Genomic DNA, 27,810 nt, shown 5'->3' with positions numbered 1-27,810 from the left:
TCAAACTGGACTTGTTGAACTTGCTTTCGTTTCTCGTCTAGAAACTCTGAATTGATATTGATTTGCCATGTTGCTACACTATCAGTTAAGCAGCCGATGTTTACTTTTTTTCATAATGATCAATATCAGAGCTTTAGCTTTCTTATAAGTCATTCAGGCAAGTTCATACAACCAAAGTTAGAAAACATTTCACAATGCATATTTTCTCAGCTTCAAAATACCAGCATAAATTTGCATGCTGGTCTATGCTGGTCCAAAAAATGCTAGTTAACCACCACAGTCTTTCTGGTTAATCTGGTTGACCAAGGTTAATGCCGTGGGAACAAAATAGGTCCGTCTTTGGATAAACCCTTTCAACGACACACTCCATGTTGTGTTGAAGATACGCAAAGCATCCCAAATAGCTTCCAGCAGGAGGGAGGTCGTAGGGTTATCATAGCAATGCGTTCATACGTCCAGTAGACAGGGAGGGTCACAAGCTGTCCAACCTCGTCCAGTGATAGTACACCCACATTTAAAGCCTAATACTCATGCACCCCTGTCTGCCACAGATAAATAGGCTCCATCTTTAAGTTTAGCTTTAGATAACACTACATCAACCACAATGCACTGTGCCGTTATCAATCCATATTCCAAACAAAACAAGAGACAAATGGGAGGATTAAAATTGTATTATGATGCCCTTGGTGGCACTCTCAACCTGACTAAATTCATCTCTGACACAGTTTGCTGTTGGCATAATGGACTCTCGCATGAGCAGACTGATACAATAAAGGATTTGCCAGCTGCTATTGATTTTCTAAAGAGAAATGCATTGCAAAAAGCAATACTCTTGATTTGCACAGGCCAGTAAACATTTGTTAACTGCAGCTGTCTGCTGAGGATCGTATTTTCATGACAACACTAAGTTAAGTACATTAATATTTCTAAGAATGCAGCACAGGTATATTTGTAGCAATAGCCAACAATACATTTTATGGGTCAAAATGATTGATTTTTCTTTTATGCCAAAAATCATAAGGATATGAAGTAAAGATCATGCTCCATGAAGATATTTTGTAAATTTCCTACCGTAAATATATCAAAACCTTATTTTTGACTAGTAATATGCATTGCTAAAAACTTCTTTTGGATAACTTTAAAGGCGATTTTCTCAATATTTTCATTTTTTCCAGATTTTCAAATAGTTGCATCCTCAGCCAAAACCATACATCAATGGAAAGCTTATTTATTCAGCTTTCAGCTGATGTCGAAATCTCAATTTAAAAAAATTGACCCTTATGACTGGTTTTGTGGTCCTGAGTCACAAAATATTCACATGAATTAAAAAGATGCATAAACCACACACGCAAAATGAAATGCATAAAACATGCATGATCTTATTTGTGAGGTAGCATTTTTGTAATCATCTGAGAGCAATATAATCCTCTTTATCCTTAAACTAAAACCCAAAAGACCTGTTGCTTGGACTAAAAATCACTCCAGTGTAAAACCTGATCTCTGCATGTACGCCTCTCACATTTTTGTTTTAATATCTTGGAGTATTTCCGTTTCTCCAGGAAAGATTGGAAAGGTACTCGCTCCAAATACACAAAAAATCCTGCTTTGCATCTGAACGAGGCCCACACTATAGCATGTTTTATGAGGATTTCAGGCCTTCTTATTAAGGTTAACTACAGTTGCAGCAGGCTGTGTGGATGAACCTCACAAAACATGTCCAGATCATATTTAACCACAAAATCAAAATAACAAAAGATATGCCTGGCTTAAAGAAAACCCCTAATGTCGCAATGCAAAAGTTTAGTAAAAACTATTAAGCACATGAATTAACATACAATAAATTTTATAATTGCTTTTTCTTTATGGTAATGAGATTTTGTTTAATTATAAAAGGGAAGAAATGTAGTCAAAACATAGAGAAAATCTGACCCAGAAATGTTCTTGATCAGTTCACATGAACCCATACAAGCTAAAACTTTCTGCACTCCTAGATTTCTCTGTATTACATGATAGTCTTTTTTATGCTCCACTGAGATTTGGATCCCTAACAAGCTCCGTTCCTCCCACAGAAGTGCACTTACAGGTCTGTTCTCAGGAGAGGGAAGCTGAGAAGAGAGAGCTTCATCCATCATCAGAGGTTTGCCCGGATTAACCAGGCCTCATAACTTCCCAGTGCCGAACAGTGGTGTAAACCTTCCCTTCCTGCCTTTTATCATCTGAATCCCAACCATCCATTGTCCGTATCAGTCATTAGGACTAGCCTTGGGCTGACCTCACACTTCCAATTAATAACAAAAGAATAAGTCAACACCACCTTCTTAAAGTGCATGCATAGACAGGCGGTTTCATGCAGATCTAATCTATTACCCAAGGTGCAAAGGGAGTAGAATACTAGTTACTGTATGAAAAACAGGCCAGAACGGAACATGTAGGAGGAGATGGTGTCCGCATGAAAAATACAGTTCCCCAGACTCATTACAGAAACACAAAAATGGAAGACGCATATACAGCCATTTCTCACGGCTACGAGTGTGACGTTGCGTTTATACAACAGTTTGACAGCATGAGTGAGTAAATACATAAGAAACAACAACGGAATGTCTTTAAAACCCCTCTTTTCCACCATGGATTCAAATCTCAGTTTGACAGTTTAACAGCTGAGCCCAAACCTCTGTTACCAATTTGAAAATGTCACTTTAGAACGTTGAGTTGCTTCATTAAAAGCTTATTGTATTACTGTATTAAAAGGTGTGTATTACGTTGAGTAGAGTATTATGAGAAAGAGATGGACAGATCGAGTGTGAGTACCTGCATCTGATACAGCATTCATTCTTTGGCTCAATCTCATATTCATAATAAAACATTAGTTTGAATGTCCGCTGAGGAAAGCGATATCTGTGTCATACTATCCTTTCATCTGCTAAGGGTGATTTCTAATGACAGCACAGCTTAGTGCATTTGATGGCTGCGTGTTGTTGACAGTAAAGATAACTTCCTTGTTTACAACAGCATCTCAGTCTCTTTCAGTACAAGTTTTTATTGCTGACTCACTCATAAAAATGAATCTAAATGTGCAGAATTGCACAAATGCACACCATTTCCCAATACTATTATTACATGACTAATATTTATATAAATAATATAATATTATTTATATAAATTATTGAATAATAATATTTAACAAACAAGAGCAACAGCCAACATAAAAGTTGCTATTATTTTTTTTTCTTTAAGCCTGTAATTCCTTTCTAAATGAATGGACAGTATGAACGCTACTTTGGGGACTTGTGGGTAAGGGTTGGGAGATTGCCAAATGTGATTTATATTGGGGAAAAAAAAAAAAAAAAAAATCAATAAAAATATTAAAACCAACATAAAAGTTGCTAGGCAATTCAGTCAAAAATACAAAGGCAATGCTGTGATATACAGCTTTAAATGTACATAAAATATAATATGATACGATTTTGCCTTCAGTCAAAACTGTTTGCTCTGGAACAAATAATAGATTCATGAGACCAAAGACTGCCCACTGGATTTACCCAAAGCGAATTATATCTCATGTTTAACCACTATAGACACATCAGAGTCAGCGTTGAATTCCAGAAGATCTGGCTGAGGTAAGGCTGCCCTCGGCAGGTTCATGAGCACTGAACGTCTGCTGACGCCCCAGAGCTCATATCTCTGAAAACGATGAACCAAATTTTCAAACAGATGCTATTTTTATTAACAAACTGCATATTTGAAGTCTAAACAAGTACATTCTCGCATAAAAAAACTCTTAAAACTACATTCTGTGAGACCAAAACAGTGTTGTTTATAAAATTACAGTGGATTTAGGCATCCGCCATGACACTTTCTGTGAGAAATACCACAAGCGGAGTGATACAAATGGTGAAACCGTTTTGATATAACTGTAGAATACTGTATTCATTTATAGTGCACCTATATATCAACCTTCTGCCTCCAGGAACGTCTACAGTCAAGACTGTCAGATATCGGACCCAGACTATCTCCCCCAACTCATAAACCTCCAGCCCCTGAGGCTCAGGTCTTGCACATTTGGGATGAAAGATAAACAGCGAGGGGAAAGAGTGACAGTCCAATAAATTAGCACCCATCTAAGAAGCTTGTTTATCTTTACCATCTCTCCGCTACCAGCCATCTCAACCCTCACAAAGCCTCCAACCTGTCAGAGCTCATTCCAGTTACATATGATTGACAGATGAAACACCCAATCACGCTTGACTGGCAGGCAGGACATCCTAAACCATGACCTAACGGTTGACCCCTCACCTCCAGCAGTCAGGTTGCTAGACGGCCGTAAGATGAAGACATGAGATACTGCCGTCTTTCCCCCTCACATATTCAGAGTTAGCGTCTCGGTTAACAAAGAAATGTGAATTTGGCTTCGAAGTTGAAATAGCCAACTCTTCTTAATTAAAACCCATCATCAACAAGTCAGCATGTGATAAAAACCAACGAATCAGAGGCTTTCTAATTAAAAGCGAACTATGCTATATAATGAAGTACCTATAGCTAAGAATCTCCAAAGCCCATTGAGTTCCAGTGGAGGGGAAAATGAGCGTTGTTCCTAAATCTTGGAGGCAAAGATCTCTCTATCTGGGTCTCTGGTCACGGTTCAGCAAGATCAAGTGAAGAAGAACCTCCCTTTTTCTCACACTCCTTTGTGGCTCCAAGTTTTTGCGAATTAAGCATAAAATAAGCGTAACCGGCTCCATTGAGAATGCCCCCTTGTTCAGCGAACGAGATTAATGAAATTCCCACACGGTGCCAAAGCGAACAAATACCTAGCGTCACTGAGTTAGCCATTAATACGGCTTGTTATTGTTGGCTTCATTTTTACAACAAAACGGTGAAACCCTCATAAAAGCTCATAAATTTCCATCACAACAGGCCACGTCGAGGTGATTTCTCTGATTACTGTCAAACTGATTACAGTTGGATACGTTTCTAATAATGGCCTTCTGAAAACTAACCACATTTGACTTGAAATTAACAAGTTGTGGAGTAACTTTTAGTGTTTTTTAAACCCCAAATCTCCCAAGTAATTTTCTATCGCAAGATCAGCGAAGCTACCTGCAGCGTTGGCGTGTAATCTATCAGCTACACCCAAAATTTGAGTACATTTCTAATGGCCGTCCATTTCAACTGAAACTAACCAAATCTGACTTGAAATAGCAGTTTGTGGAGTAACATTTTGTGCGTAAAGCCTCAAATCTCCCAAGTAATATCTTATCGCAGTATCAGTGTTGGCATGTAATCTATCTTACTCTTTTCATGTTAACATATTGGCTGCATCCTTCAGTCAAGATAGTAAAGCTCAAAGTGGAAGCCTCTTTTTCTCTGGGTAATATGCTAATCTGATCTGGGACAGAGCCAATGATGTTTTCCTGCTTGTTTGTTGTGTTTCGCTAGACTTTTCTTCTGCAGCTTATCTAGAGATAACAGCACGCTAAAACGGAGTGAAAGAGAGACCGCCGAGGTGCCACCCCATGATGTTCAGCAGAAAACATTTTAATTGCTTTAGCAATTAAGCAAGACGAGTCAAAAACCGAGCACGCCTGAAAATTCCCACAGCAAGACGTTAATCTACCTCCTCGGGCAAAACTGTTCCTCAATGGAACGAGCAGACGAGAGGAAGTGGTGTTTGGTTTTCTAAGAGAGATGCAAGAAATAAAGACAAATTAGGAGACAACAGGGAAATTCTGTTAATCATGTATAATCCCCTGCATTTATATATTCAACACTCAACACAAAGGATGTTTTTATAGTGATGCCATAGAAGAAACATTTTTGGTTCCCAAAGGAATCTTTCAGCAAACAGTTCTTAAATGAATCATTTTGAACATTTTAAAAATCTTGTTCGACTAAAAAGAACTTTTTCTGCATTTGAAAGGTTCCAGGAATGTTTAAGGTTCTTCATGGAACCACTGATGCCAGTAAAGAACCCTTAAGCTTATAAATTTAAGACTGTAGAGTTGAGTTGGATGTATTCAGCCAATGGCGTTAAAAAAACCAAAAGGTTGATGAAATTTCAGAAGGTTATTCAGCTACTCTAAAAGAGCTCTTATATGCAAATTGTAATGTTTCTGTATATAAAGGCACAGAAAGGAATGACCTAAAAAGGAGACATCCACCAAACTAATGAAGATATCCCAGTTGCTGCCGTGCACCGGTGCACTTTGCATGTGTGCTAAATCTCAGAATAAACACACACACACAATCTGGGTGGTACATTTCAGCGAGGGGAATGGTATCAGTCTCAACATCTTGTTCGGCAGATTACAGCACAAAGCATTTCATTAAAGGGATTAAGTCGTAATTCAATCCTCCATGGATCCTGCAAGCTCTGGCTTATGGATCGTAAAGAGTCTTTTGAATGAACATCCCTGAAGCGTGCTTTCCTTTAGCCTACATACAGTATGAAACGTATATTTGAGACAATTTGGACTGATTCCTTCACTAGCATTCCTTGGAGACAACATGAAAAGACTTAAATGGATCATTTACTTAACAAATGCCCTTGTCTTAATGTGCTTGTTTGGTGGATATTATTCTAAACCAATGACGTCAAAAAAAAATAAAAATTATTTAACATAAAACAGCATTTAAAAAACAATTTACTTAAATCAAAAGGTGATTGATTTTATTAATCTGGAATTGACTGAATTACAAAAAGCTGTAATTTGTGATGGTAGACCAAAAGGAAACCGTTCAGTCATTTTTTTTCCAAAATAAAATAAAATAAAATAAAATAAAATAAAATAAAATAAAATGTATTATTAATAACTCAGTCTGACTATGTTTCAATATGAAATATATCAACAAAGCAATCCATTTGGATTTGTAAATTATGTTAAGAATAACACTGAACATGTGAGATGTCACTGAATATCTATGTCCTTAATCTTACTATCATTTTAATTTTTTTAATGGCCTCTTCTCAGGAGCCGCTTCAGCACACAATATCTTATTTGAAATTTCATCTATTGTGAGATTTCAGACTGGCAAAGGGGGAAAGCGGTCTTGAAAATAATAGACGTGTGAACTCCAAATCAAGTTGGACTCCATCTGGGAACAGATCTCTCACACAACTGAACTCCAGTCCAAAACCAACCCTCTGTTCCTGCATAGAGCCGAGCCATTATAAGCACAACTGGAAATAATACAATCACCTACAGAGAGACGTAGCGAGAGAAACAAATTGAAGTCTATGTTGAGAAGTGTATGAGCCTGAAATGACAAGTTTTAAACACATCACATTTTCCAGCGGTTTCTGTGACCGTGGTTTGACAGTCATACGTGAAGTGATGACCATTAAACAGTACTGGACTTGCGTGCCCTCTTAACCGTGGCTTGTCAAAACTAAGAAGCGAATCGCAGAAGAGGTCATCCATCTAGCTATACTTGAAGTTTCCAGCAATTAATTCCGTCACATAGAGTAAAGAGCGCTGAAGACCTTGGCTACAGCGGAGCAGCCGCAGGATTGCCGCTTTTTCCCGCATTCTAATTAAATGCCATAAATCAGAACAGATGAAGGCTGTTAAAGTCACCTCTCAGTTCTTAAACATCGTTGGCTGATGCCAGCACTGTAACTTGTTCGGTTTTTCCAGGCCTGAACCACTGGAACCACTTTCGCAATGCAAGCTGGCACAAAAAATCCCAAAGGGAGTGACGCCGGTCTGTTACGGCTGGACAAACGTGTCCTGATCTAGAGCAGGTTTTTGCTTCAAGTAAGTGATTTAGCAAAAAAACACTGGTGGAAATTTGGCACAAGCCCATGTTGTACTTCTATTAACATAATCTTAGTGACATCATGACTTGATCAAACAAAACATATCCATCCATTATCATAATTGCTTTGACCAATATTCTTAGATAATCACACTTTACAGTTGTAACAAAAGCATTTTTTCAACTTTCAACTAAATCGTAAATAACTGGTTCTAATAAATCAGATCTAAAGAGTACCACCATTATGCCACTGTAAAAAAAAAGACAGATACATTAAAGTAACTTCTTTAAAGTATTTTTTGCATAAATTACAGAGAGAATTCTGCAATTACAAGAGAGAAACAGATATAATTTTAATATCATCAGCTCAAAAAGTAAAATTAACAATTGTCACCATTTTGCTATTTATTATATTAGTTTTTAGTAGTAGTAGTAGTAGTAGTAGTAATGTAATTTTCAAATAATAATAATAATAATAATAACTATTGAAATATTATTATTTAAATAGTTAAAATATTATTTAAATAAGTAAATATTATTATTAAAGTAAAAATTATTATTATTATTATTATTATTATTATTATTATTAACAATATCACTAAGTATTAAATATACATTTGTTTGTTTATTCATTTTTTACTTATTTATAAATATTATTATTATTATTGGTTAAAGTTTAGATAACCATTAGCTTTTTCTTTTGTCACAATTTTTATTGTCTCCATTTTGCTTATTTTATTTTTAGTAGTAGTATTAGTATTAATGTAATAATAATAATAATAATAATAATAATAATAATAATAATAATAATAATAACAACAGTATCATTTATACAAACAAAATATATTTTTAATATTTATTAAATATATTTATTAATTTGTTTCTTTATTAATTATTCATTTATTTATTAAAATGTCTTCTTCTTCTTCTTCTTCTTCTTCTTCTTCTTGGTTAAAGTTTAGATAATCATAAGGTTTTTCTGTTGTCACAATTTTCATTATTGTCACCATTTTACTATTATATTACTTTTTAGTAGTAGTAGTAGTAGTAATGTAATTATTCAAATAATAACAATCATTATTATTAATATCAATATCACTAATACAAACAAAATAGATTTTTAATAATTCATAAATGTATTTATTCATTTGTTTTTTATTATTATTATTATTATTATTATTACTATTGGTTACAGTTTAGATAACCATAAGCTTTTTCTGCTGTCACAGTTTGCTATTATATTATTTTTTGGCCTTAGGAGGAACAAGGAAAGTAAACAAACACACATGAGAGTAAACCTTCCTTGGCCTTTTAAACCAATCCCCTGACATTTATTTTCCCCTGGAGTGTCATTAGAAGCTGCTAAATCTCTGCTCATCATTGTTATCTCCACACTGCTAATTAGTTCCAATCAATTAAAGTTGTTCAATTCTGCGTCACTGGGACGAGCACTGCTCTTTTAGCCTCTGTGCATGATGAACATTATAAACAAATCAGGATTGAATTACCACTAACACTGAATTATAACAAGATGTGACATCATAAAGCATCAAGCAACATTTTTTTCCCTTTCGCTTTAAATCAAACACCCAAACAAGACTAATTAATGCTCTAAGTCCATCATATTAAACCAAGCTGGTAAAAGCTGACATTATTATTATTATCATCATCATCCGTTGGGCGAATTGGTTTGCAAAAAGTGCCCAACATATTGTAAAAACATATTTTATTGAGTCAACTTTCCAAAAAATGGTTTTCGAAAGCACTGGGATAATTAAATAGCACACCACCATCGCCGCAGCTGCTCTGCTAGCTAATTGATGGAGTTATTAGTCATTTCTTACAGAAAATAAACCAGGAGAAGTGGGTGATGACAATCATAATCCCGCGGCAGTGGTCACACACTTACGCGTTCACACAAAGGCAATCCCTTCGAGTCAAGCAGTGAGAATAAAAACGATGGTTTCCACACACATCTGGAGCGCAGCCTGATTATACACTTGCTTCACGACACCCAAGAGTCACCAGCACACATTTCCTCAACAGCCAGAATATAGACTGTTACTCAGCGCTCGTATTAACACGTGTGTGCACGGAAGATAAATTCTAAACATGTCTAAACAGGACCAGCGAGGCAGGAAGATCGCTGAGGCATCAACCTTAGGATCTGGAGGGAAATCTGATTCCTACTGTATCCCCATCCTGGACAACCACACAAACACCATAACAAATTCAACTCCGGCCCCCTTCCACGCACACCACCCTCCTTTCTGCTTCCCTCACTTGTACTCATCCCACGTTTGTGTTTTCCACAGAAAGGAAATGCAAATGGGACGTTTCCCCACTTCTCTGGGAAACGCCGCAGGGCGCCTGGATAGAGAAATTAAACAAAGTCGCCGTGATGCATGTGGCAAAGTGGCAATAAAGTATTCATTAACAACCATTCAGACGCTAAGCGGGGCAACAAGTGGTCAAGTTAAGAAGTTAAACAGGGACTTTATGTGGTAAAACCTCCCCTGGGCTTATATATTTACAAAACAAAGGAGCTCCTTTGACGGGTCTCGCGGAGCAGTGCACCTTGCCCGGGGGGAAATGGGCTCGTGTGAATGGGACTCGGGATAAAGTGCGTTTACCTACTGAGTGGCGTCGCTTTGATGTCAGAGGAGTGGGTAAACACAAACACAATCAGAGAAAAGACCCGTCATGTTGCATTTCGAGGGACTCAAATGGTACACACTTTATGTTTAAAGGAGATCCCATGTTTGGAGGCGAATCGACAAAGATGTCAAAACCTTAAAGATCTGAAAATCGTACATCTGGAATGAAAGCAACCATCTTTATCATTAAAATCAATAGACATATAAAGTGTGGCTATTTTGAGATTAACTGCATAAACCATCAACAACATTTGCCGTTACTAAATTATATAATTTATTTAGATTAAATGTGTTTATATACAATAGCATATAATAATTAAAATGAAAAAAAATAAAATAATAAAAATAAAATAAAACACTAAAAATAATATAAACATAAACACACAAAAAAAAAAAAATCATAAAATGAAATATAAAATAAAAGTAATAATAAAAATAAAATAAATACAAAATATAAAATAAAATAAAACGAAAAATAATAATAAAAATACAAAAAATAAAAATACTAAACTAAGATAAAATAATAATAATAATTATTATTATTATTATTATAAAAATATAAAGTAGAATATAAAATAATAACAATAATAATAATAATAATAATAATAAAAATCTAAACTAAAAAATACAATAATAATAATAATAATAATATAAAAAATAAATTATAAAATATAAAATTATAAAATATTTTTTATTTAAATATAAAAATGAAATAAAATTATAAAAAAAGCTAAATAAAAAAAATAAAATACAAAAATGAAATAATACAATAAAATAAAATAAAACTCTACTGATATTGGCCATTCAAAACACACATTATTTTACTAATAATTACTAATAAAAACTGATTTGTAAACTGACTTGAACTTTAAAGATTTTACCCCATTGTTTTTTTTAAACATCTTGATCCTAGCTCAATGGCATATGTCATCTTGATTCAGAAGGCCTTAAAATGTGACAAAACATATTTAGTGGGAAATTACATAACTAAATTTAAATGAATATGATTATTTAATGATTTAACCATTTTAAAGCTACTAAATTCAGGTAACATATTATGCAATCTTTTACATAACACAAATAAATCATATACAATAAAACCAGGCACACCTACTAGAAAATTAAACTGGATTAACTTTGAATTCACATCCTTAAGCCATTTTTGTGATCATTGGCATTAATTCAAAGATTCTTTTCTACACAAATTCAGCTGTCCTCCTATATCTCTACATGTTAATAAGTTAGAGGTTAATGTGAACATGTAAAGAGTGTGTGTGCTGGTATATATGGTTTATGAGGATACAAATCTGTATAATGACATGGGTACTACAACATAAAAATGATTTATGAGGACACTTCCTCTGCCCCCGTAAACCAAAAGGCTTAAAAAAACATACTTAAGTGTTTTTTGATATTCAAAATTGGGCAGTAGTTTCCTGTGAGGAGTAGGTTTAGATGTAGGGTTGCCGTAGGGCGACAGAAAATGCAGTTTGTACAATATAAAAACTATTACGCCTGTGCAGAATCCCCATAAACCACACATGCAAAAGTGTATGTGTGTGTGTGTAAGTGTGTGTTATTCCGTGGCACAGTGTGCAAGGCACTCATTGATGGAAAATAAAGGCCCAGTGCCAGTCACAAGCCCACCCCCAGATCTCCCAGAATGTGAATGAACTGCTGTGAATGGAACGATGAACCCACACAAATGCCCTCTCACCACTCACGCCCGCCCGCCTGCTCACCCTTCTTATGTTGATGAAAGCGGGGGCGAGACGAAAACAACAAAAACATCAACAACAACAACGAGGGATGTGTGAAGCCCCGCCCCTTTTACATTCCATCCCAAGGACTGCAATACGCCCCCGACTCCTGGCCGATTCCACAATCCACAGGGAACTTTAAAAACTTGATCTCCTCACAAAGCCAGGCCTCCACCCAATTCCCACCAGGAAGAGGGGTGGATCGTGGGTGGAGGGTCAACGGTGGAGAGGGAGGGCCTGGCATGGCTTCAATGAGAGCAGATGAGAGCTCATCTTCTTCCATGACAATTGCCACCCACTCGAAAAGCACGCAGTGTCGGGTGACTGAAGAACACGAATCAGCATCTCAATGAAGGCATCAAAGGCTCCTGATGCAGGGGCGGACGCTGAGATCAACACTTCACAAATGATGTGTCCCATCCGCACCACTATTAAAAAAACATCTCTTTTTTTTCAAATGTGTGCAAAATCACTAAAGCTTTAAGAGCTGAACAGTGACATTTAATGTAGCCTTCTCAATTTAGTTCTTAGTGTCTCATTATTGAAATAACTTCTTTTTTCATATTATGTAGTTTAATCCACTGAGAAATGTGTGATCATAGGCGTTCACACTATAAATAAACAAACTGAAGTGAATCCAAATCATCTCTATAATCTAAATCTTAATCTGAAAGCATTTGAGATGGGCAGATGTACTGAATGACTGACAGTTTGCTGATTAATGATGCCAAGCTCATTAAATAGAGCTCGCTCTTGACCCCATCCCACGCAGGGGTCAGATCTTCTCCAAAGCTTCACAGGAGGACATTCTGGGAAAAAATACGAAACTCGAAATGATACTGAACTGTGGACATTGTAAAGGCACATGTTCTGCCTTTTATTATGTATAAAATTTCATCTGTGCAATAAAATGCATGAATTATATTAATGAAAAGTTCTCTATAGCTCAACTACAACTTATATTCTCAGTATCTGATCATTATAAACACAGTGGTGTTCTCATTGGTCAGTCACAATTTAACACTTTATCATAGCACAGCAGCTCACATTTAGGATTTCTTCATTCTACTATGACAATCAAATGTGACCACAGACCACAAAACCAGTCTTAAGTAGCATGGGTATATTTGTTGCAATAGCCCAAAAATACTTGGTATGTGTCAAAATGATCAATTTTTCTTTTATGCCCAAAATGATTAGGATATTAAGTAAAAATCATGTTCCATTAAGATATATTGTAAATCTCCTACCATAACTATATCAAAACTTATTTTTTCATTAGTAATATGCATTGCTAAGATCTCGTAAAATGTATAAATCTCAATTTCAGAAAATTGACCTTTTTGACTGGTTTTGTGGTCCAGGGTCACAAATGGTTATGCAAGACAAATTCTACAGTAATTTTACACTAAAGTCAAAGACATTGTCAAATGCTTGCTAAAACTGGATGTGAGAGACAATCCCCCGGTCAAGGCCCAATTAAGACTTGCTAAAATCACCTCTCACCCCCCACAGAGCAGTCTTATCTTATTTTCCACTGCCATTCCACTCACCGCGCAACAAACACGTGTCAGTAATAATCACACACTCTTAATCCCACTAGACCATCATTCTATCCGACACTTTAATCTGAGAACGGTAGCATTAGATCTAAATATACTCCATTTAAACCTATGGCTGAATTCAGAGCCACAGGCCACTGTACATAAAGAGAGGCCTGAGTCAGTTTTCTAGGTCAGTGAGTACACACTTCCAATATTTGGTCATATGATGTTGATGGTGGAAAGCATCTATAGATGAATCTACAAAACGTGTCATCATTTCTCACATTTCTCATTTCTCAAAAAGTGTTCATGCGTGTTTTGCATTCGCGAATCAGTCTGAATGAACAATACAATGGTGCTAATGGTAAGAAAAATGTAAAAAAGTATGTAAACTCACACACTTATATATAACCAATTTTTTAATGTAATAATAAAACTTGGCATGAAAACATGATCTGTGGGAGTTTTTAAGTCAGCAATCAGCTTGGTGAAATTTTTAAGTAAATCTCTGTGTCTGTGACAAATATTTACCGAGCTTTGATTATTTAATGATCTGAAAAATTCAAAAATAGTTAAAAAGTTAACTATTAAAAACAATAGCTGAACATAAGTTCACAAATAAAATACACAGTTTAAATTGTTACTGTCTTGAGTTTTTTTTAATAAATGTAAAATGCTTAAAAACACTAAACAATCAGAAAATTACATATATATTAAATATATCCAAAAAAACAAAAGGCAGGAAAAATTATAAAATAACTGCACTTTAACATTTTTAGTAAAGTTCATTTTATTTGTATTTTTGTTAATTAAAAAAAAGTTAATTTTTTAAAAATAAAATCTGCATCAAGGCAGTACAATAAATACTACAATTATGTATAAATAATTTAAATAAATATTATTAGTTTTCTCATTACAGTATAAAGAACTGGGGTACTAACTGTAGTTGCAAAATCTTAATTCCTAGTTGTAAAGATTCAGTTTCTTTTAGACATGTGAAACCCACAGACATTCCCCAGGTGATATTGTGACTACAATGAGAAAAATAATCCACTCAGTCACTAAAACTAGCAAAACATGAATGTGATTTCCTGTGTCACTCTCCAGTGTGGCAAATACAACAGATGGAATGAAATAAAGACGTGCGGAGCGGCATCTCTGAGTGTTCCTGCTGAGGAAAGATCCCAGTTTTAATCACAGCTGAGCTCTGACAGACGGCGAAACCCAAAACCCCCAGTAGCGCACAGGTGAGAGTCCAGAAGGGAGGCCCCGGTAAACCTAACATCACTCTTCCTGTGAGAGCTAAAAGTGTGCACTGCTGCCGCCCCAAGAATGCAAAGCATTCGGCCTCACGGAGATTCCCCCGTGTCAACGGATCAGATGAGAGAAGAGAAAAGAGACGGCAATGGGGAAAGAGAAAAAGAGAGTGATAGACAGAAAGTGAAATGCAAGAGAACCAAGACTGAGTGTGAGAGAAAAAAAATATATAGGGCTAATGTACAGTCAGATGGTCAAATAAACAAGACTTGTATTGCACTGAAGGGGTTTATTTTGTGATAATGACTAACTGCCTGTACATAATCCTTCTTATTTCATGTCGACAAACCAAATAAACAAATCTGACAGAAATATCAAATACTGACAAAAAAATGAAATATTGGTTTGAGTTTAAAGTATTTTATAATGTGAGAACAAAACGGGATATTTAAACTAGCACAGCTGTGGAGAGAATCAGTTGCCTGGGACAATATACACAAATTGTTACCTCAGGACGCCATGACTGACTCAAAATCAAAATCAAGTGTTGTGAAGAGCTGTGTTTGATAGTGAACATAGTCACCTAAAGTATTTGACCCCTCAAATGAATAAACACTTCATCAAGTGAGAATCCATATGGAGTTCATGTGTCCGTAACTACGAGAGACACTTCATCCTCACCAGGTGTCCACATAAACATCAATCTCAAGCATCTGCGGACGCAGTAAATCCTGTGAAACACACAAACAGACACTCACACACACAATGTCCCAAAATGAGAAATGAGGACCACCCATGTGATTTTAGATATGCAGATGCACATTTAAATCTCTAGTGTTGGACACATCTGACTGAATGACATGACGAGAAGCATCCAGTGCCAATAAACAGGAAATCTTCCTCTCACAGTAAGAGTTCACTGACCCTCTTTGTCCACTCTAAACTCACGTGCTTTGGATTTCACTCTTATACTGTTAAACTTTTTAAGTGGAATGGAACAAGATTGTAGCCAGATTTTCCTTCCAAGTTGCTGGAGCTGGAATGACAGTGCAAGCTTTCACAGCCTGTTTGGTTTAAAGTCGCTCGTGCCTAAATTACTAAGAAACACACCACTGCCCAAAATCCAAAAATTCAAATTCTATTATCATTTATTCACCCCATGTCATTCTAAACCTGTATGAAATATATGACTATCCCTCTAGGCAAATTATTTTAAGAAACACCCTAAATTCACTGTATAAAAAAAAGATTTTTGTACAAATGAAATTTAATTAAATGCGTTACTTATTTGTAAAATTTACCAGCAATTGAAAATTGCTTCAAAGTAAACCCTACAACAATTTCCAAATTCATTTTAGTGCAGTCAAGCTATATTCTCAGTCTAATATATATTTTTAAATAATTAAACATTCGTGGGGAAAAAAAAAAAAAAAAATCAAATCAAATAGAAGAAGAAAATGTTTTTACCAAAAAGAAAATTACTGACCTTTAAGAATTTTGCATTGCCAAAATCAAGTTAGCATTTTTACTTAAAATATTACAATATTAATATACTATAATACATGGAAAACTAAGTAATATAATTTAAAAAGCTTTACTTTTTATAAAAAGTAAGAATTTATCGGAACAGATTATCACCCTGGTCGACTATCGTCACCGATATTAAGCATTTTTTGGTTTTTGGTATCTGTCATATTTAAAACTGATTTGCTGATAAATAATAATTTAAAAGCATTTTTTTTTTAAGTTTTTGTCAGAGCCCTTGTTATTCTTAATTTTGACTTTTACACCAGACATATCGGTTCAAAATATCGGTTATCAACCTACTTGATCTGTAATAACTGGACCAGAAAAACACATAAAATGAGTTAAAAGCATTTAAAGAACGTTTTTGTCAAAGCCCTTGTTATTCTTAAACTCTTTTACACAAGACATATATATCAGTTCAAAATATCTACTTGATCTGTAATAATCAGTATCGGCAGCACCCCTGAAAAACACATATCGGTTGATCTCTAAACCAGTATTTTTCTTATTTTTCTAAAATAATTAAGTGATTAAATCATTTATTTTGCATTACCGAAATGAGAATGTGGGTAAGGTGCTGAACTCATTCCAATATAATTATTATTATTTCAGACATTTTAATGCCTTTGGTTGAGACTCAAAATGTCACAACACTCAGAAGCTCCCTCTCTCTACACACTCATGCTGAACCGGCTGACCTGAGACTGGTGTGAAAGGGCGTGATAATCCGCTGACCTCACTCTGAGCGCTTGCAGTGCATGCTCCGGTTTGTGAGAGGTTTTTTTTTTTAGGTCCAGCTGCTGCTTGTGTCCTGATGAGATGCAAACGTGCTGCATTACGATGCAGCTGCACGGATTAGAGCAGAGGTTTGTAGGAATGCTGAGCACAAAACACATCATCATATCACACCAGATTACTGAACCATGCCAGCCTGTGCAGTCAGATACACTGATAAGGTAGATGAATGTGTGTCAATGGTGTCAAACGACCAAAATTGTGGCCATATCCCCCCGTTTTAAAGCAGTTCTGTTTAGGTCAGCACAATCTGATCTGTGTTTTCTCAAAAAATGTCATTAACACATCTTAATGCATTCATATGCACAAACTGCACATTTTTAGGAAACTTACTGACCTTGCCTACTTTTATATCACCCAGCCAGTTTTGAAGCACAATCAGTCATCCGACAAAAATCATTGATTAGATAAACTTGAAGTGTTCTCATTGTCGACCAACTCGAGCCCTTTGTGCAATTGGAAGGACTCTTCCTGTTTAGGGGCCAGTAAGTCCACACTACTTATCTCTACCCAGGGCAGCTATTTTAATACAGAACTATGACCTGGCCCATTTCGTGCGTGGAGGGCAGGAACACCCTCACAGGGTTAACGGTCTCACAGTCTCGAATGCCAAAGGCCCTCGAAGCGAATTGGAGCCTCCAGTGTCGCAAGAGAGTGTTTTCCTGAAATCCGAACAGCCTCTGAGGAAATGGTTTAGATGGAAAGAAAGAGAATAAGAAAGAGGGACTCTTCCAAATGGCTCTTTTCCTCTTATCATCCATCTGTCTATTCATCCTTATCAGATCTCCTCTTGAGATCCTCATGTGGTCGCAATGCCAGGTTTGAATGATCATTACCCGCACGAACACAATACGTCCAGTGTTCCTGCTATAAAAGCGGATACTTTAAGGCCTGGAGAACAAATCACTCTCGACTGACTTCATTTCAAATGACCTGATTTTACATGACAGCACAGAACTGTTTATAGAGATTGGATGACATCAGAGACGTTATAAGAGGGAGATCACAATCCACTCAAATCAAAATGAATACTGAATAAGGCATAGCCTAGAAGGTAGAAAAATACTGCATGTGCATTAGTTGGAAAAAGACCTAAAAATCATTTTGCGTACCTAGATAAATACTAGTCTGCTGCCAACCCATTACCATTCCCACTTGCCCATAACCTGTCCATTTGCGGTTCTGCTCTCATCATATAAGTGCTATTTCCTTGGCTGGCAGACACATGCGTAATGGCCTTAGCACATTAATTATAGTGTATTATGGCTCTATTTGTTATTGCTGTATTGGGTGTAATAGTCAATGAGACGTGTAATGTTCACTGGCACTCTGGCCAAAACCGACACCTTAAAACCAACAGTAGTTATTTTACAAATTAAAAATGATATTTGCAGGGAACTATGAATGCCACATGTTTGGCATATAGAGGTTAACCACTTTAGTAAAAATAAGCTGAGACTTGTATGGGGCTCCCTGGTTTTATTCAGTTTCCAAGGTTCAATTCTGATGACTGATCACTGTTACTTCTAAAACCTCTAACTTCCAAAAAGTATGGGTGTATTATTAATATAGTAAACTGTGCCAGTCATAGACATGACAATAACCCACGCTGTTTCTTTATATGAACTGATAAAACTTGTTAAAAGCAAAATTCAAGGACCAAGTCATACATCTAATATTAGTTCTGATATCAAGTGCAAACAAACATAAACCAGTTGGTTTTTAAAGCTATGCAATCTAAAGTACATAACCTTTTGCAAATCTGACAGCAGTGTTTCTGTCTTTGTCATAATATCAAGCAAGTGGATTAAAAGTTCTCAGATCAGTGCAAAAATGGCATCTATTTGAATAAAACAAATACAAATTGGATTTTAAAGCAAAGCAGTCTACCTAGAAGTACACCTTCTTTTGTTGATTTGACAACAGTAGCTGCCTGTCATGAAATCAAGCAACTGGATTAAAGGTAAACTGTTCTCAGATCAGTGTAAAATGTCATCTATTGGAACAAAACAGGATGCTAAAACAATTACCAAATTCCTCCCCTATATCTGTAGGTTGCTCCACCTTTAAACTGGCAGAGACCCAACACCAAATTTTCCTCAAGTTTTAATCAGCATGATGGTTTAAAGCAGTATGATGGTTTAAAACAAAAATGCCCATAGAACTATTAACTGTCCCAATCCATCCATAATTTACAGTGCCACCAATGTTAGTATCCCCAAAATGGCTTGATTTCTAACTGCAAAAACTAGACTGATCTCATTAATTTCACCCAAGAAACACATTCAAGGACGGTCACAATAACATTCACCTGAGTCAAACCGGAACAGGCAGCATATTTCACGTGCTTGTCATTAAAAGCTTTGAAGTCAACTTTGAGCTCTGTTATTGCATCACAACTGTACAAGCTCAAAGGTGCCGCAAAGCACAAGAACTTAAATGTTTCAGGTGCGTCATCCTTTTACTCTAATCAGTGCTGGACACTTTTAGAAAAGCAGCAATCCTGACATCAGACCAGCATGAGGAGGACAAGTTAAGCCAACACTAGTCTAAACACCCAGTGGGGTGTGTGTGTTGAAGGGGGTAAAAACCCCCTGGAGTGAGGCTGGCGACACAGACCCGTACGGCTCTAAATCAATTGTGCATGCTGGGTCACCTTTCAACGGTGGGGACGAGATGTGGAATTAAATCACACATTCAAACAGCATTGATTTACATTAAATGAGCTGTGATTGTGGTCGATAACCCGCTGTTGGCTCAAAAATGAGCTGATAACGCCGTCTTTGATTGATCACCACAATCCATTTTTACACCAGACCAAACAAGATTGGGTTTCTCCTCTAAAGCTGATATCACATCTGCCATTGGTTTAAAAGCCCTCACCGTTGGCATCAAGGGAAACGGCCGTGATGAAGTTCAACACAAGGGGAAGGAAGTTGCAAAACTTAAAGAACAATTAAGATGTTTCCGATTTACTCTCCAAGTGGGGTGAAACAGCTTTACTAGGAAAGTGAGCTGAGCCGGGGTCACAACTCTTGACCCGGTAAGAAAAAAATCGATTTAAGGCATTATAGGCAATCTCAAACGTGCTCAGTTTGGCTTGTATATTTCTGTCACGGAGTTCCTGATAATAACAGCACTGTAAAATGGAAAACCTGATAACGTATCTAAGAGCGGTTGATGTGACACAACTAACTTAAACAGAGACGGGCTGGGTTTTAGATCTTCAAACCTTTCAAGGAAAGTTTTAGAGGAACGCTTCAATGATCACATAACGCAGACGAACCGAACTCAAACACGAAGGGAGGTTTGTCAGTCTTAAATGGGCGTGGGTTTGACAATAATTAGCACATTCCTGTGCGTGCTGTGAGGCGTTATGGAGCGAAAACAGTAGGCCTGCAGTTTGGGGTGGACGGCAGGTGCTGTCTTATGATGAGGTTTGCAGTCGCTCTCCAAAACCAATTAAAAGCGCTAAATGTGAGTTTGGCTCGAGAGCTCTGCGACTGCAGAATCCAAATACTGCTGCGCCCAGCTTGATGGGGCAAGCAAGTAAGCAACGATTCAGCTTTTTCCTTAGAGAATGAACAAAATGGCAAATCCATGACCTTTTCAACCATAACCACATTGGGTCTTGCCAATAGCAATATGTTATATGAACAGTTTAGACATCATGGAGCATTTAAAGGGACGATGTTCTAGCACAACACGAGGTAAAGCGATTCCTGAGAGAGCAATATTTGAAATCCTGGATCTACAAACACGCTCAGTGGAGTGTTAAATCCAACTTGATTAAAGCAGAAAAAAGCCTTGAATAATGAACTGTGCCGCCCGGCTTTTGTAATTAAGTCCACCAGTGCATTCTGGTCCAGAACAGAGAGCATTTGGCAAACAGGGGAATTGTTTAGTCCCTCTCGAACGGCTTATAGCAGGACGGATCTCATGCAGTGTAGACCTGGGGCGTATTGATGTGTGTAGCTGATTTTGAGAATTTAACTCTACAAGATGCTTTTTAAACCCCCAGGTGCAGCCTGGTCAATTGAACTCTTAAAAATAAAGCTTTTTAAATGGTTTTTGCAGCACATTAGGTTCAGCATGAATCGTGAATCATTTTTCACTGTATAAGGTTACTGAGTTCACTCACAGGATTGGTTAAAAAGAGAGTTATTGGAAGAACCATTTTAGGTTCTCCAAAAGCATTTGAAGAACTTTTGTTGAATGGAAAGCTTCTGTGGATGTTACAGATGCCAATAAAGATGCCAATAAACCACAGATGCCAATAAAGAACCTTTATTTTAAAGAGTGTACATTATCTGTGACCCTGAACCACAAAACTGGTCTTAAGCAGCACAGGTATATCTGTAGCAATAGGCAAAAATACATTGCATGGGTCAAAATGATCAATATTTCTTTTATGCCAAAAATCAGTAGGATATCAGGTAAAGATCATGTTCCATGAAGATATTTTGTAAATTTCCTTCTGTACATATATCAAAACTTAATTTTTGATTAGTAATATCCACTGCTAAGAACTATTGGACAACTTTAAAGGTGATTTTCTCAGTGCTTTTATTTTTTTGTACCCTCATATTCTAGATTTTCAAATAGTTGTATCTCAGCCAAATATTGTTCCATCCTAACAAACATACATTAATGAAAAGCTTATTTATTCAGAGACATATATCTCCTGGGTCACATTTGTTTTTCAGATCAGAATGAAACTGATTTTGACATAAAAGGGTTCTTTTATTGCATCAGGCTGTAAAAAACCTTTCAAGAGGCTTTATTTGTAGCAATAATTGTGAATCTGTGAGAGAGTTGAGGCCCTGTTTGAAAACAGTAGACTCATCTGCCATCATTTCATCACTAACATCTCACATCTCCTGTTTTGCATCTGTTATCGATTATTTTAGAAATGCGCTTAAAAACATACTACCGAAATAATTGAAACGGCATGTTCGTTTTTTCTGTAAATGTCTCAGACCTGTGTTGAAGTTTCAAAATGATTGTTTCTTCAACTCTTGTTTGTGTTTTTAATTACTCCGACAAAGAATGAAAGTGGACGCAGCTGGCTGAGAAAAGTCGGAGACGTTTGACGGTAAAAAGCCATTAGAAACGCACGGACGGTTTTCACTCATTCACCGTGTGGTTAGACGGGAGAATCAGTCTACGCAGTGAATTTCCCGCCGAACGTAGTACATATATCAACTCATCAAATTCAGTCATGAAAACCAGAAGCAAATGAGAAAAGCATATTCCAAAATGTTCACGTTCACACGGTTCCCCCAAAACCACAGGCCACACAAATGAAGCTGTATGAAAACCAGGAGCACATCAAGAGAAAGCAGAGAAATGCTCTCTTACCTTTGAAGGACAAGAAGACCCGAGGGGCGTTCTGAGGTTCGCTGTCTGAACCCAATGTCAGAACAGATAGAGCCAGGAGAACCTGGACTGACCATGGACTGTTCAACAGCATGGTGCATCCGTTGTCAGAAGTCAGAAAGACACAACTGAAGAGGTCACTGGGAAGAGAAAAACATGTTTTGTAAATGATGTGATGCTACTAACGGCTTTCCTAAGTGAAAAGACAGTACAAATACATAAATAAACAGCATATTTCTTTGGGTTAAGAGGCGAATTTGACATTTTCCACACTTTTGCATGTTGTATTTTGTGCAAAATTTTAAATTAGGTTCATTATACAGTAGTTACCCCCTGCTTTTTTTATTGATCGCAGCAGCAATAACTTATCAAATGAAGACCAAAAGATGTAAAGGGCAAAAAGAAAATTCCTACTGAATGCATTCTCTTAAAATCTAAGCGAAAGCCAGTGTCATATGTGATCCTGGACCACAAAACCAGTCAAAAGGGTCAATTTTTTTAGACTGAGATTTATGCATAATCAAGCTGAATAAATACGTTTTCCATTGATGTACAGTTTGTTAGGATAGGACAATATTTGGCTGAGATACAACTATTTGAAAATCTGGAATCTGAGGGTTGAGAAAATCACCTTTAAAGTCGTCCCAATGATGTTCTTAGCTATGCATATTACTAATCATAAATTAAGTTTTGATACATTTACAGTAGTTTACAGTAAATTTACAAAATATCTTCATGGAACATGATCTTTACTTAATATCCTAATTATTTTTGGCATAAAAGAAAAATTGATCATTTTGACCCATACAATGTATTTTTGGCTATTGCTACAAATATACCCATGCTACTTATGACTGCTTTTGTGGTCCAGGGTCATATATCTGAAATCTTGTTTGCCCACACGTATTCCAGATACTTTAAACTTCCATATGTTTTACCTCTGGGCTCCCTGCTTTAATAAGAGAAGCTAAGAGGCCCTCTGCAGTAAACATTTCACCAAAAAAATAAGGGTTTGGTTACATTTGTTTGAAACGTACAGCAAAAGGATATTCCCCATGGGAGTATGTTGACAAACCCCACTGCTGCCACATAGTCCATCTCTTTCAGATGGACAGGAACAAGGCTGCCACCCATAGAGGGGCGGCACTCATGTTGCTCATTCGTGGCGTGACACATAATCCTAAAAACATAAATCGGAGCGGATATATCTAATTCAATGACACTGTTCCCAAAGCCACATGGAACTGACATTGATCATAAGTGTATGCATAATTAAAAAAAATTTTTCAAAAGAAGGAATAAACATTTTAAAAAACTGAAAAGTATTACTAGCGGAAGACGATCTGTCCAAAAAAGCGCTGCCTGGCCGCAGAGCATTTATGAGTGGAAGCAGCTGTTTAAACCTCAGCTATTTGCAGGCAATTTGTTAACTGTCCGGCTGTTTATCTAAATTCTCTGCCTCTTTACCTCACACAAGCCAGTGAAATTAAACAACAATTATATGAACACAAGTGCACACAGACACAGTTGGAGGCAAGCAATTATGGAAACAGTCTCACAAACACACTGAAAGAATGGATCAATACATACACTCTAAAATTTATGGCTTTTTTGGGCGTTTTTTTTAACGAACAGTCAAAATATTACGTGAAAAATTGTAGGCTGTTGCATTCGAATCTTTTTTTTTCTGCAGTTTTGATTTATTAATGTTTTAAACTTAACTCTAATCTTAGGAGTACTCTATCAACTCTTTTTTTTTTTAAAGGAAAAGACTAGCTATAATAAAATAATTCCTCAGCTACTGTATTAACACATTAAGTGTGATTTAATAAATTCCACTGAAACAAAATTAATGAATAAAACACAATGGGCTGTTTTATCTCAAAATTTGGCTTGCAAATTCATCCTTTCTGGAATACACTGCAAGTGTCAACATTCATAAAGTCTTTTGATTGATCAACAGGTTGACTGGTCTCACTTATATTTATGCAACTCTACACGTTCTAACCCTAATTAGCACTACAGTATCTACACGTATAGCCCATATCTGCATTTATTGTGTTTGTTTATTGCTAGTTAGTGAAACTGTTGCAGTGTTTGTTTTGTAAAGACATGCACTCTGGCCTCTGGAGACACTGTATTTTGTTTCTTTTTCCTGCCATCCAGCAGAGCAAAGAAAATAAACTACTTTGACTTGGTCTTAACTGCCTATTGTGCTGTTATATATACAGGAGCTCTTGGATAACTCAGTGCATGGTTAACTTAGTGTTAGAAAAACGATAGGAGACAGCAAGAAAAGAGCTGTGAGAAGTAAAGCAGCTTGGTCTCAGAGTAGAAATAAGTGTAATGCAAAAAATTGTGAGGTTATTTAGTGTGCATACTGGGATATTTTGAGGTGTTGTGGGTAATGCAAGTTTAGAGAATTTGTAATGCTTAATCTAATCAACATTAACAAGAAACGTCAAGCAGTTTCTGCAGAGTTGTGTGAATTCACTTCTATACTTATTCTATACATGCATTTGTACTTTTAGAAGTTAATTTGTCACTATATATTCATAAAAGACAAAAAAGGTGATGAAATTGTGATCAGATGTTTTGATATGGACATTTTAAATTAAAATCTTGATGTTGACTAAAAAGTAAATAGATATGTTGTCAACCCATATATAGCAAATAAACAAAAGCATTAATAAATTCAAGAAATTACGTTGCATAATGAAGAAAAAAAATATTACAGCCAAAAGTGACTGATATATCGAGAAATAATTATTATAGATATTATAGAAGCTGAGGAACTGAGGTAATCAAAAGTTGCATTGCATTTAGAAATCAAATCTGGACGTTTAAATGTGTCTGATAATAATTATAATACATTTAGCATTAAAATACTACGTTAAGAAACGAAAGGCATGCAAACCAATGTTTACCTGCTTGCTCCAAACTGTCCAGAAGCAACTTTGAGCTCAACTCAATGAGGTGAATCCAGTTAATATGTGTGAGTTCTGGTTTATGTTCGTACGTCCCAGGTCCTGCAGATAATAGTGAGGTCCAGTCCTTATCTCTCTGAACACCTGAGCGCGGTGTGCTTCTTCTTCTCTATTACAGTGTTCATCTGGTACAGTTGTTATAAAATCCCGCTTGGTACCGAGCTAAGACTCGTTCGAGAAGCGTAAAAGCCACCTGACAACTCCGTAAACTGCTTCGGCGCCGTGACTGCCCGTCTGAATATCTCCAAACACAAGCGCACTTCTGCCCGCACTCATTCGCTCGCCTCAAATGCTGCCCAAACAGCTTGGCAGGTGGATGCATTGTCGCTCATTAGCATACGACACGCCCACGGGGCGGGGAGTTTACCTTGGAGCGCCGCCCCCATTCAGCGTGAGCTGCTGTGATTATCTTCATCGCACTGTAGTCTGATATCAAGCGGTTCTCTGGGGAACACTGTGAATGCGATTACATTCATGTTTCATTAGGTGGAGTAAACTCGGTAAGAACTCACAAGAACGTACATATGCTGTGTGGAACGCAATATTTGTGCATTTTGTACAATATAGTGTAATCGTGTAAGCTATGGTGTGTATTATCTAGTTCATAAACCTGGAATGAGGAAAAAAAATCCTGTATGTTGCATATTAGCTGTTGAATAACACAATAAATCTTACATTTAAACAATAGTTAAGGTTGAATTATGTTCTGAAAGAAGGGATATTTTTTTAATACAAAAATAGGCTTGGGGCAACAAGCATACACACACACCTATGATTTATTTATATATTTATTTTTTTACAGTATTTTCTAGCTTCTTTTTTTCTTCTTCTTCTTCATTTTTAAGTTTTAGATTTTTTTTACACACACACCCCTACCTATGATTTATTTATATATTTATTTTTTCCACTATATTTTCTAGCTTTTTTTTTTTTTCATTTTTAAGTTTAGAACTTTTTTTTTTTTTTTTTTTTTTTTTTTTTTTGCAGTTTCATTATTGTTATTTTTTCATAAATCTTGAAAAAAAATCTTAAAAAAGCATTTAAGAGTCCATTTTGAACTTTTTTGTGAAAACCTCCCAAAACTTACCCAAAAATATATTTTTGTAAATAATAGTGGAAATATTCAATAGCTTCAATCAGTAGCTGTTATTAATTAATATTAATTGTAACATACAGTTGAAGTCAAAAGTTTACATACAACTTGCAGAATCTGCGAAATGTTAATTATTTGTACCAAAATGCATCTTATTTTTTATTTAGTACTGACCTGAATAAGATTTTTCACATAAAAGATGTTTACATATAGTCCACAAGAGAAAATAATAGTTGAATTTATAAAAATGACCCTGTTTAAATGTTTACATACACTTGAATCTTAATACTGTGTTGTTATCTGAATGATCCACAGCTGTGTTTTTGTTGTTGTTTTTTGTTTTTGTTTAGTGATAGTTGTTCAGGAGTCCCTTGTTTGTCCTGAACAGTTTTTGAACAGAAAAAAACACAGCTGTTGATCATTCAGGTAACAACAGTATTAAGAATCCAGTGTATGTAAACTTTTGAACAGGGTCATTTTTATAAATTCAACTATCATTTTTTTCTTGTGGACTACATATTAACATCTTTTATGTGAAATATCTTATTCAGAGCAGTACTAAATAAAACATAACATGCATTTTGTATGATCCCTCTTATTTTGGTAAAATAACATATTGCAGATTCTGCAAGGTGTATGTAAACTTTTGACTTTAACTGTATATATGTATAATGTACTATTCAACCATCTTTCAATCTGTCTACAACACAGGGCCCTTAAAACACTCAAATTAAGGTCCATAAATGAGAGCAGTGGAAGTTTCCCATGGCCAGAACACTTCATTGTTTACATATTAAAGGTCAGAACTTGAGAGTGTTGTGCAAGATATGAGAGAATTTTAACTTCAGTGATTTCCCTTCAAGGACTGCATCAGTGAAAACCCACGCTCTGATACTAACTCTAATAGCTTTGAAAATCAGTTTTGTGACACTTGAATCATCCCATCCAGTTCTGCTGCTTCTTTCAAACACGTCTTTGCTTTGAAACGCAAAATAAGCAATGCAATTACAGTTAGAGAGCCTCAGGTTTAATTTATCCTCGACCGTTTGCACACAT

At 36.1% G+C, this 27,810-nt stretch overlaps 1 protein-coding gene across 1 annotated transcript in view; it reads right to left on the bottom strand.

Moving 5' to 3' along the window:
- sema3fb (sema domain, immunoglobulin domain (Ig), short basic domain, secreted, (semaphorin) 3Fb) overlaps positions 1 to 25,937 on the bottom strand; it is a 75,359-nt gene extending 49,422 nt beyond the window's left edge. The window contains exons 1-2 of the mRNA XM_051123065.1: positions 25,602 to 25,937; positions 22,657 to 22,814 (exon numbers count right to left, since the gene is read on the bottom strand). Of these exons, the coding sequence (XP_050979022.1) occupies positions 22,657 to 22,768 (112 nt within the window). The 5' untranslated portion in view covers positions 22,769 to 22,814; positions 25,602 to 25,937. The remainder of the gene's footprint in view (positions 1 to 22,656; positions 22,815 to 25,601) is intronic.
- Between the last annotated feature and the right edge of the window lie 1,873 nt (positions 25,938 to 27,810).

This window comes from Labeo rohita, chromosome 11, assembly GCF_022985175.1.
Source record: "Labeo rohita strain BAU-BD-2019 chromosome 11, IGBB_LRoh.1.0, whole genome shotgun sequence".
In the NCBI taxonomy this organism is placed as follows: Eukaryota; Metazoa; Chordata; class Actinopteri; order Cypriniformes; family Cyprinidae; genus Labeo; species Labeo rohita.
This window is presented reverse-complemented; position numbering and strand designations above follow the sequence as displayed.